Genomic DNA, 10,682 nt, shown 5'->3' on the forward strand with positions numbered 1-10,682 from the left:
TCTTTGAGGATAAGGGAATCTCTCATAACTTCTCTTCTGTGAGAACTCCACAACAAAATGGGATCGCTGAAAGAAGAAATCGAACAATCATTGAGGCTGCTCAATCAATACTCAACGAATCTCATCTTCCTACTCAATTATGGGCTGAAGTTGTCAATACTGCTTGTTTCACTCAAAACTGATCGTTGATCGTTAATAGATTCAAGAAGACAGCTTACGAACTCTTCCATAGCATAAAGCCTTCTCTCAACTTTCTTCATATATTTGGTTGCACATGTTTCATTCTCAACAACCATGACCAACTTGGAAAGTTCGATCTCAAAGCTGATGAAGGAATCTTTCTTCGATATTCTTTAGTATATAAAGCCTTCAGAGTATTCAACAAACATCGACAAACCATAGAAGAAATTATCCATGTCACCTTCAATGAATCTCAATCAGCTAATTCTAAACCTATTAGTAATAAAATGATGAAGAATAAAAAAACTGGATGTTCTCTCATTTTGGACAACCTGAAGCTTTTTTCAGCAATCAACCCAATGTTGATACTCTAGAAGTTGATGATGATCCACTTATTATTTCAGTTGCAACTAATAACTGCAGCGAATCTTCTTCAGAGATCGTAGTAGTGCCCATTAGTTGCATTCATCCCTCTACTTCAAACACTGACCAATCAGTGAATGAAATGCCTTCAACATCTAAACCTCTATTAGTCGTTGAATCTCTCTCTGAGGCTCCTTTAGCATTTCTACCCATTGCTGAAGAATCTGTAGCTGAAGCCTCATCTTCTGTTCCTGAACATCAACGCTCATATGATAATCCTCTACCAGCTCAGTGATGGACAAAAGACCATCCAATTCATCAAATTCTTGGTGATCTAAGTGCAGGTATTCAGACACGACCTATTCTAGGTAATATTTGTCTCTTTGTCAACTTTCTTTCTCTAGTTGAACCCAAGAAAATCAATGAGGCTATCTCAGACCCTAGTTGGGTCATTGCCATGCAAGAGGAGCTCATTGAGTTTGATAGGAACAAAGTCTGGTACCTTGTCCCACGTCCATCTGACAAAACTGTAATAGACACCAAATGGGTTTATCGCAATAAGTTAGATGAACAAGGTGTGGTAACCTGTGACAAGGCTCGTCTTGTTGCTCAGGGTTTTAGACAAGAAGAAGGAATCGATTATGACGAAACCTTCGCACCAGTGGCTAGACTCAAAGTTATTCAACTCTTTATAGCCTTTGTTGCCCATAGAGACTTTAAAGTGTTTCAAATGGATGTAAAGAGTGCTTTTCTTAATGGAAAACTCCATGAGGAAGTTTATGTTGAACAACCTCCAGGGTTTCTTGACCCTAAGTATCCAAATCATGTCTATCGATTGGATAAAGCTCTTTACAGGTTAAAACAGGCCCCTCGTGCCTGGTATGATACCCTCTCCTCATTTCTCATCTCTGAGAAATTTGTCCGTGGAAAGATTGACCATACCTTATTTCTTAGTAAAGTTAAAGGTCACATCATTCTAGTCCAAATTTATGCAGATGATATTATATTTGGTTCCACTAATCCCTCTTTGTGTTTTCGGTTTGTTGATCGCATGAAGAAAGAATATCATATGAGTATGATGGGGGAACTAACCTATTTTCAAGGTCTCCAGATCAAGCAATCAGATAAAGGTATATTTATCAGCCAAAGTAATATGTCAGAGATATGTTGAAAAAGTTTGATCTATCCAACAACTCATCTATGAAAACTTCGATGGCTCCACCTCTCTCTCTCTCTTTAAGCAAGGATCCAAACAAAAATTCTGTAAATGTTACTGTTTATAGAGGAATGATCGGCTCTCTGCTGTATCTCATAGCAAGTCGTCCAAATCTCATGTACTCTACCTGTCTATGTGCACGATACGGATATGAACCTAAGGGATCCCATCTGATTGTTGTAAAATGCATCTTCAGATACCTCAAGGGAACTCCTAACTTGCGTCTCTGGTACCTCAAGGGTTCAGGTTTTGACCTAATAAGTTATTTGGATAGTGATTTTGCATGATACAATATTGATAGGAAAAGCACCACTAGAGGATGTCAGCTTCTAGGTGGAAAGTTGGTAAGTTGGACAAGTACAAAGCAAAATTATGTGTCCACATCAATTGTCGAAGCTGAATATGTTGCCGCTGGAAGTTGCTGTGCCCAAGTTCTTTGGATGAAAAACCAACTCAACGAATATGATCTTCATTTTTCCAAGATTCCTATCTATTGCGATAGCACTAGTGCTATTTCTATTGCAAACAATCATGTTCTTCACTCCAAGACCAAACATATTGAGATCTGATATTATTTTATTAGAGATCATGTTATGAATGGTAATATTGAACTTCACTTTATTCCAACTGATTACCAATTCGCTAACCTTTTTACGAAGCCTTTTGATGAGACAAGATTTAACATCTTGATCAGTGAACTTGGAATGTTGAACGCTGAGGATTAATTTTCTTCATCTATAAGCATTACTCAGTAAGTGAAATGATTCAGTGTTCTTATTCTATCACTGAACTCTTGAGTAAATATATCTTCTCTCTAAGGTATGTATACTTATTCCCTCTTTTCAAAACTTAAAACTATCATTGAATCTTTCCATATTCAGTGATCAACCCGTTTTAAAAGATTGTTTTAGTGATTCCTTCTATCACTGAACTTTTTAAGCAAGTGTATTTCTCTAAGATATACTTATCTTATCTTAAAACAAAAATCTTCATTTAACCTTTTCTTATTCAGTGACAAAAATGTTTTAAAAGATTGTTTCAGTGTTTCTTCCATCACTGAACCATTTAAGCAAATATATTTCCCTAAGATATTCTTTTTCTTTTCTTAAAACAAAACCATCACTAAAGCTTTTCTCTTTCAGTGATCGATGTTTTAAAAGATTTACTTTTCTTCAGTGATTCTTCTTCTCACTAAACCTTTCAAAAAACTTTTTATATTCTTCAGTATGATGTTTTTGAATATCTTAAACTTGTTGTTTAAAAGGAAATGGAAAATGAAACGTCTTATGACGTCGTTTTTGTTTTAAACGATATGATTTATTTTGAGACACGCATACTGTTCTGATACACGCGTCCCCTCGAAATTTCATCCAATCGCGGATAAGAATGTGCTATTGTTTTCATCATTACACAACTTTTAAGTCGTTTTTTCCTCTCTCCTCTTTCCATTTCTTTCTCCTCCTGCCTATAAATATGAGACATTTCCTCTCATTTTCGCTTTACACGTCAAACCTCTGCCTAAAAAACTTTTGCAAGCAAGAACTAAAGAACTCTCAAAAACCTTCAACCTTCTTCTTCTAAGAATCACAGGTTGATAACCTTTCTTTCTTATTTTGATATGTTCTTCTTCTAAGAAACTTATGTTTTGTTATTTAAGATCTTGTTCTCTTAAACAACTAACATACAGATTATTAACAGTTCTTATACTTGGTTATAATCTAAAGTTTCTATACACTTACTCTTCTTGAAAAACCCTAATTTTTCTTTGTGGATTTTTCAAAAGAAGTTTTATTGTTTCAAAACTTAGGGTTTATATTTGTATCTTGGATTTCTAACAGATCTGTTATTCTTTATTTTCTCTTATTTATAACAGAATTGTGTGCCAAGAACGTGAACTTCTCTATTGACGAAGTGTCTTTCAAGCCCAACAATCATGTGGCGCTTTTTGACATTTCGGCCAACAAATCATACTACGAGGATGCCGCTACATTTCTCAAGAACTCTCCAATCTCCTTTGCTATCTCCCATGAACCTGTCATGGTGAAAGAAATCCTTCAGCAGTTCTGGCTTACTGCTAAAGTGGTGCAAGAGACTAACAAGACTAGTAAACCGATGGAGAAAATCTCCTTCACCTTTAACAGGATGATTGTCAGTTTTGGCATAGCCACATTGAGGACCTCTCTCCATCTACCAAAGGGTCCCTATGCCAGTGAACCTTCCACTAAAGATATCATCTCCTGCTTGGATGATATAGGCTATGTCTGGCCAATAAAGAAGGACTCCATCGATCCCCTCAAGTCGCTATCAAAGATTGAGAAGAACTGCATGTCAGCGGTATGGAAATATTTGTTTTCCCATTTCATTCAGTGTATGGGAGGCAAAACTGGTGGACAAGATCAAACGTCCAGAGTTGCGTTGAATATTGGCATTTCCATCATTTGACAAAGGCCAATAAACTTTGCTGGCGTGATCTTTGAAGACCTGGTGCTGAAGCTGAACAAGCGCCAAAGGGAAAAGTGGTACCTTACACCAGATTTTTATCTATGGTGTTTGCTAAGATCTTTAGCAACAAGTACTCCACGGAAAGCAACCTGCCAATCTGCAAGTTTGGATCCAGAATCTTGGATCATAAGCTGAAATCTAAAGATGTTGCTATTTCCACCCTTCTAACGGTGCCTGTATATCCTTCTTCTTCATCTTCTCCAACTGTGTCGGTATGTCCTTCTTCCCTTGCTCCTGTGGTCAAGACTAAGGCAAACCCCCAAAAGTCTATCCCAACCACCATCACTCTCTCTTCTAAAAGTTCCTCGTCTCAAACCACTCTTGGTTCTCCATCGAGGGCCAAGAAAGCCAAAAAGGGGATAACCACATCTCTGGCTGTTACCTCTCAAAAGGTTCCAATCATTGAAACCAGCCTTACCCCCGAGGCAACTTCAGCTTTATCTCCTCCAAGCTCTTCAGTGATTTCTTCAGTCACTATCGTACATATGGCTCCTATCTCAACCACCTCAGTGACCCAAATCACTGAAGGTGTGAATACCATCATAGCCACTGCTGAACACCTACTTCCACCACTCTCAGCCATCTTTTCCTCTCCTCTTTCTTTGGTCTCGACACATGCTAGTGATTCATCAGTGATTGTCCTTGCTGATGATGAAACAATCACCACAGGACCTGAGGTTGATCATCTCGAAACACCTCAGTTAATGGAAGCATATCCTCTCGAAGGCAACCTGGAGAGAACCAACATCAATCCTTCAGATGGTGCTAATGACCCCTCAGGTAATCTTCCAACCAACCCCTTTATTTTTTCTAACCCCAAGCTATCTTATTCTCAACCATCTTCTTTTTAAAGTCCTTGCAATGAAGGAACACCAGCCATGGAAGAACATTACAACATGGCTGATGATCCTGCCAGTAGAAACTGTCTTTAATCAAAATGGACCAAGTTCATAAAGATATGCCTCTCAGGGATGATCTTTCCTCTGACCTCTTAGTTGTCAAAGCTGACGTCAATGCCGTGAAGAAATGACTTTTTGTGGTGCAAGTCAATGTACGCACCAACGCTGAGGCTATCTATGCTTTCAACAGCAAATCTGATGAAGCGAATGCTCAACTTACCAAGCATGGTGAGATGTTGCAACAGATACTCGATCTTCTCCAACGTCTAGTGCCAGTTCTTACACCCTCCTTCACAGCTATGGATCGTCTATCGCTGGATCAGGCTCTCGAAGTCGGTCTTCTTCAAGATCGATCTATGACCATGCTTGAACAGTGAATGGACATTATATCCCTAAGTCTTGGTAATATCTTCTCTCGTCATGCTGATGACAAAGAGGGGGAGGAAGACTTGGTTGTTGTTGCTGCTGCTACTGTCCCTATAACACCAGCTGAAGCTAGTGCTCAAAGAGTTGAAACTAATAAAGCTGAGGTTTTTGATGATGCCATCACTTCCCATGAAGCTGAGGTTGTTGATGATACCGTCAGAGCTGATGCTGAAGCTTAAGACGATACCTTCCTATCACCCCTGCAACTAATGCTGGTGATGAGGAAGATGAAGGTGAAGATGATGATGATGAAGATGACGATGACTCTCCATCCCTTATTGACGATGGAAAAGATCTCGATAATGATGATGATGAAGACGACGATGACGACAACTTCACCATTCAATACGCTCTGAAAGGAGTCTCTCGCAGGGATTCATCATCCTAAGGGGAGAAAGAGAAAGAAAATGAGAAAGAGACTTCCACAAAGAACCGGAACACCTCATCCAAAGAAAAAGGTGTTTTTGAAGAAGGAAATCTGAAAGTTCTCTTCAAACATGTTGTTCCTCAAAAATATACTGAACCCTCCAGGTTTGCAATCATCACTTCCTTATTTCAACTCTCTTCTTCTATCCCTTCTACTACTTGTGGTCGTCTAGAGGAATGGGTACATGAAAACCCAACTTCTAGTGTCCCTAGCAACAATCAGATGACTCAGCTTAAGGAGCCACTTGACCAAACTAGAGTAAAAAATTCCTCTTCGTATCTCTAGTTGTGGTGAGTTTGAATTTCTTACTGAAGCTAAAAGACTCGAAGCACTCAAGGCTGAGGAATAACTCTGAATTCAACGACAACAGACTGAGGACAGCCTCAAGTTGGCCAAATCTCTTGCTACTCAAGTTCTTCCAAAGAAAATGTCTAAAAAGATGGTGAACGTTGTCAAGGCCCAAGCTAAATTGCTTTTAATTGCAAAAGCTGAACGTCAAAAAGCAATGAAGCTAAATGACCGAGACAAAAAAATGGAGCGAAGATCGTTTAAATAAGAGAATAAGTCCTCATCACATCTCAAGCATCACAATCAATGGATGAATGAAAGATGGTGGACTGCTCATCTCTAAAGACAACCTTGAAGTTGTTACTGAGTATCCTTCCTACCTTGGTCAATACAGCTACAGTGAATGGCTAGAAATCCGCTAAGCCATTCAGCGCTCAAAGTCAAGGCACAAGCCAATAATTGAAGACATCCTCAGCGAGCTGATCAAGAAGATGTCAAAATTTGTTGTTGTACCTACAAATCCGATATTGAAGAAGGTGGAAGAAGAAAACCTTCAGATCCTAATGATAGACCAACTCTGAGGTCTGAACATGAAACAAAGTTCTGCCTGAAGGAAGTCCTGAAGGATTCGAAGAAGCCAGACATCTCTATGTTGAACCTCTCTTTGCCAGCGAAGGGTCCTTACATACCCAACACTATGCATCTAAAGCCTGAGTTTGGATTCATATTCCTTGACTATGAAGGCGAACACAGCTTTCAAAGAGTGCCTGAGCTCCTTCTCTGTCCTATAGAACATTTTGATTTTCTAAAATATTGGTTGGACAATGACATTTTTGGTGAGATGATAGACCGCAAGATCAGAAAAGAATTTCTACATCGAAAGATTCTCGAAGAAGAAGTACCTGGTTACATCGACTTCAGCGACTTAGATTAGTTAGAATTTTCTGTCTTGTAAATCTTATCTTTCATTGTAAATCTTATTTTTCTGTCTTTTCTTTCAGTGTACAACTTATATGTAATAAGTCTATAATATATTGATTATAACACTTGTAATTCTCCTTTTGATTAATATAAGTATTTCATCAGTATCACTTAAAAAGATCGCTGAAAAGAGTAATAGGGACACATGTCTATGAGTTCTAGTATGCTTTTACAGTCACTGACAATCTTCAGTCAGTAAACATGCTTTCAGTTTTAGTTTCCTTTCTTATACTTTTTCTTAAACTTGTAACTTAAGAAAACTTATATAGTAAAAACGGTATCAGTGAAAAATATCCCAAAATAGTTAAAATGGACATGTACTTTATGTGTAACTTTTCCTTACTATTAAATCTTAAGCCAATTTTCTTTATGTTGCTTTGTCATCATCAAATAGGAGGAGATTGTTGATTCTCTCTCTCATTGATTTGATGATAATCACTTTTACCTTTCGAAGTATTATGTTTCTGCCTTTTCAGTTCCAACGATCATCACTGAGTCTATTCAATGATCGTTGAAACATGTATTGTAATCCTACAACAACAACGATACTTCAAGAAGACAAAACTCACACCCAAGAACCTTCAGTGAATGCCGAAGATTGAAACTGAAGAATAGTGATTGGTGCATTCATGATCTAAAGTGGCATTCAGTTATTACAACCTGGTCAACATACGTGTGAAATCTGCACAAGCCTTAGTGAATGCTAAAAAGACCTCCAACGTTATTCCAGCATTCATTGATTAAATGAAGCTTTCCATGCACAAATGTTTTTGTCTTTTCCTTCCACACACAAAGGATAAACCCATACCCTCTCAAGAGTATAGTACTGCACGGAGCCAACTAGTCGACTCTAGTGCCCACCAACTCCATGAAACGATGTATGCTCATGAATAGACAATAGTATTATTCACTGTTGCAAAGGACAAGTTTTTCTCTAAAAGCTTGATGCGTATTCTAACCATTCTGAATTGCATTTAATGCAATGGGTATAAATAGCTAAGTGCTCTCCTCACTCATGCACCACCAACACTAATATAATAGAACACATAAATATGCTTATCTTCAAGCAAGTTAGAATTTCTCTCAAATTTTAAGGTTTTTACCTAAGAATAACACATTTATGTCTTTATCTTATTCGACAATTTTTTATATTTTCTAAGTGTATATGTGTGTAATTCTAGATTGTTTTCTCTTTACCTTTTCTATTTTCGCAAACAATCTGTAAAAAATCTGTATTGATCCTTCTATATCAATATATATTTTTAAAAGTGAAAGTTTATGTGTTTGTATTCATCCCCTCCTATTCTACAAATTGTTCGCTTCTAAACTCTTGTAGATCCGGTTGGGACCAACAAGACCTTTATTCCATCGTATAGTGGATGTTGTTACCGCTAATGACATATATTTTCAACGAAGACCTGATGCCACAGGTAGACAAAGTCTTTCACCATTGCAAAAATGTAGTGGATCTATGAGGGTGTTGGCATATGGGACATCGGTTTATGCAGTTGACAAATATTTTAGAATGAGTGGATCCACAACAAAGGAAGCTCTCATCAACTTTGTAAATGGTGTCATATCCTGTTTTGGTGACGAGTACCTCAGAAAGCCTACCAAAGATGATTTAGCAAGACTACTCTATATTGGGGATCAACGTGGATTCCCGGGTATGATAGGTATTATTGACTCTATGCATTGGCAATGAAAAAATTGTATGAGCGCATGGGTTGGACAATATGCTGGAAGAACTGGAAAACCAACAATCATTTTGGAAGTCGTCGCATCATTTGATTTATGGATATGACATGCTTTCTTTGGAACACCAGGTTCGCTAAATGATATTAACGTACTTCACCGATCTCTAATTTTTGATGATTTATTGGCAGGTCGAGCACCAAAAGTTACCTATGTCGTGAATGGTCGCGAAAATGATAGGGCATATTATCTCATTGATGGGATATATCTTGCGTGGACTGCATTTGTCAAGTCAATTATGTCTCCCCAAATCCAAAAGCATAAGTTATTTGTTGAACATCAAGAGTCTGTCAGAAAAGATGTTGAACGAGCATTTGGAGTTCTACAAGCTTGTTTCGCATTTCTTCGACACCAATGTCTTGTTTGGGACAAACATAATATAGGACAAATTATGATTGCTTGTATCATCATGCACAATATGATAGTTGAAGACGAACAAGATACATACCTCCATTTTTATGATCCTATTAAATTTCTTAAAGACATACCCATAAATCGACAACAAAGAAGCTCTGTAGAAGATGATAGTCAGCTGCCTAGATTCTCCGTTGAAAGATTGCAAGCCTATCAAGTTATATGGCTAATAGGGAACAACTTCGCAATAGGGAAGCTCATAACGCTCTAAAAAATGATTTGATTGAACATATATGGCAAAAATTCGGCTCTAATAATTAACTATGTTATTTACTTTTTTAGATATGTAATTTTGCTCTTCTTTCTGTAGTTTCCTTTTATTTATTTTCAATTGTAAGTTTTTTATATTTATAATTATGTTTTAAAATATGAAATTATTTTTATTTATTTTTTATTTAAAATTAAAAGATATATATATATATATACATATTATATATATATATATATAATTTTTATAAAATAATTTTTGAGATTGGGTTGGATTGTGAATAAAGTATAAAAAATTTAGATTTGATTGGAGTTGAAGATTAGGGGGGTGTTTGGGATTGTTTATAAAAACAACTTATTGAAACAACTTATTGACTTATTCTGGTGTGGTACTAGTAATAAGCACTTTTGAGTATTTGGATAAACAGTTTATACTGGTGTCAAACTCGTAATAAGGAGCTTTTAAATAAATTAAATTATTCTAACTTATAATAGGTTGATAAAGACTTTTGTATAAAAATATAAGTTATTTCAAATAAGCAATCCCAAACACTCCATAGATAAATGAAACATATAAAAAAATTAGTTTTTAATAAAAATTGAATTGATTTGGTTTGTTGTTAGACCATCCACATTCATGATCTTCTGGTTCAGATTGTGAATAAGACAAGAATATTTAATATTAAAAATAAATAAAAAAATAATTTGGTATATCTCTGTCGAACGATCTCATCACTCCATGAGATGAGATTGTTGATAATTTTAAAATATATAGGTGACACTTGTCACTATATGATTGGTTTTATAGATTTTATTAGGATAAGATTTATCTAATTAAAAATCAGACTTTTATAAAATAATTAAAATTAAAAAAAATATACCAAAATTCATGGTTTTCAATTCCCTACAAATAGAGACCAATATTGATGTATTTTCATCACACCAACTTTTCTCTCTATTTCAATCCTCTTGTTATCTTGCTACTTCCTTTCAAATATTTCTTATGGATCCAAACTTTCCAAAT

General features: G+C 36.4%; 1 protein-coding gene across 1 annotated transcript; it reads left to right on the forward strand.

Annotated features, from left to right (window-relative positions):
* The first annotated feature begins 8,753 nt into the window (after positions 1-8,753).
* Positions 8,754-9,662, forward strand: LOC112516179. The gene is made up of 2 exons (XM_025123200.1): positions 8,754-8,949; positions 9,109-9,662. The coding sequence occupies exons 1-2, from the start codon at positions 8,754-8,756 to the stop codon at positions 9,660-9,662; spliced, it is 750 nt and encodes a 249-aa protein (XP_024978968.1).
* The last annotated feature ends 1,020 nt before the right edge of the window (positions 9,663-10,682 follow it).

The sequence above is a fragment of the Cynara cardunculus genome, assembly GCF_001531365.2.
Source record: "Cynara cardunculus var. scolymus isolate 2C chromosome LG 8, CcrdV1, whole genome shotgun sequence".
NCBI lineage: Eukaryota > Viridiplantae > Streptophyta > Magnoliopsida > Asterales > Asteraceae > Cynara > Cynara cardunculus.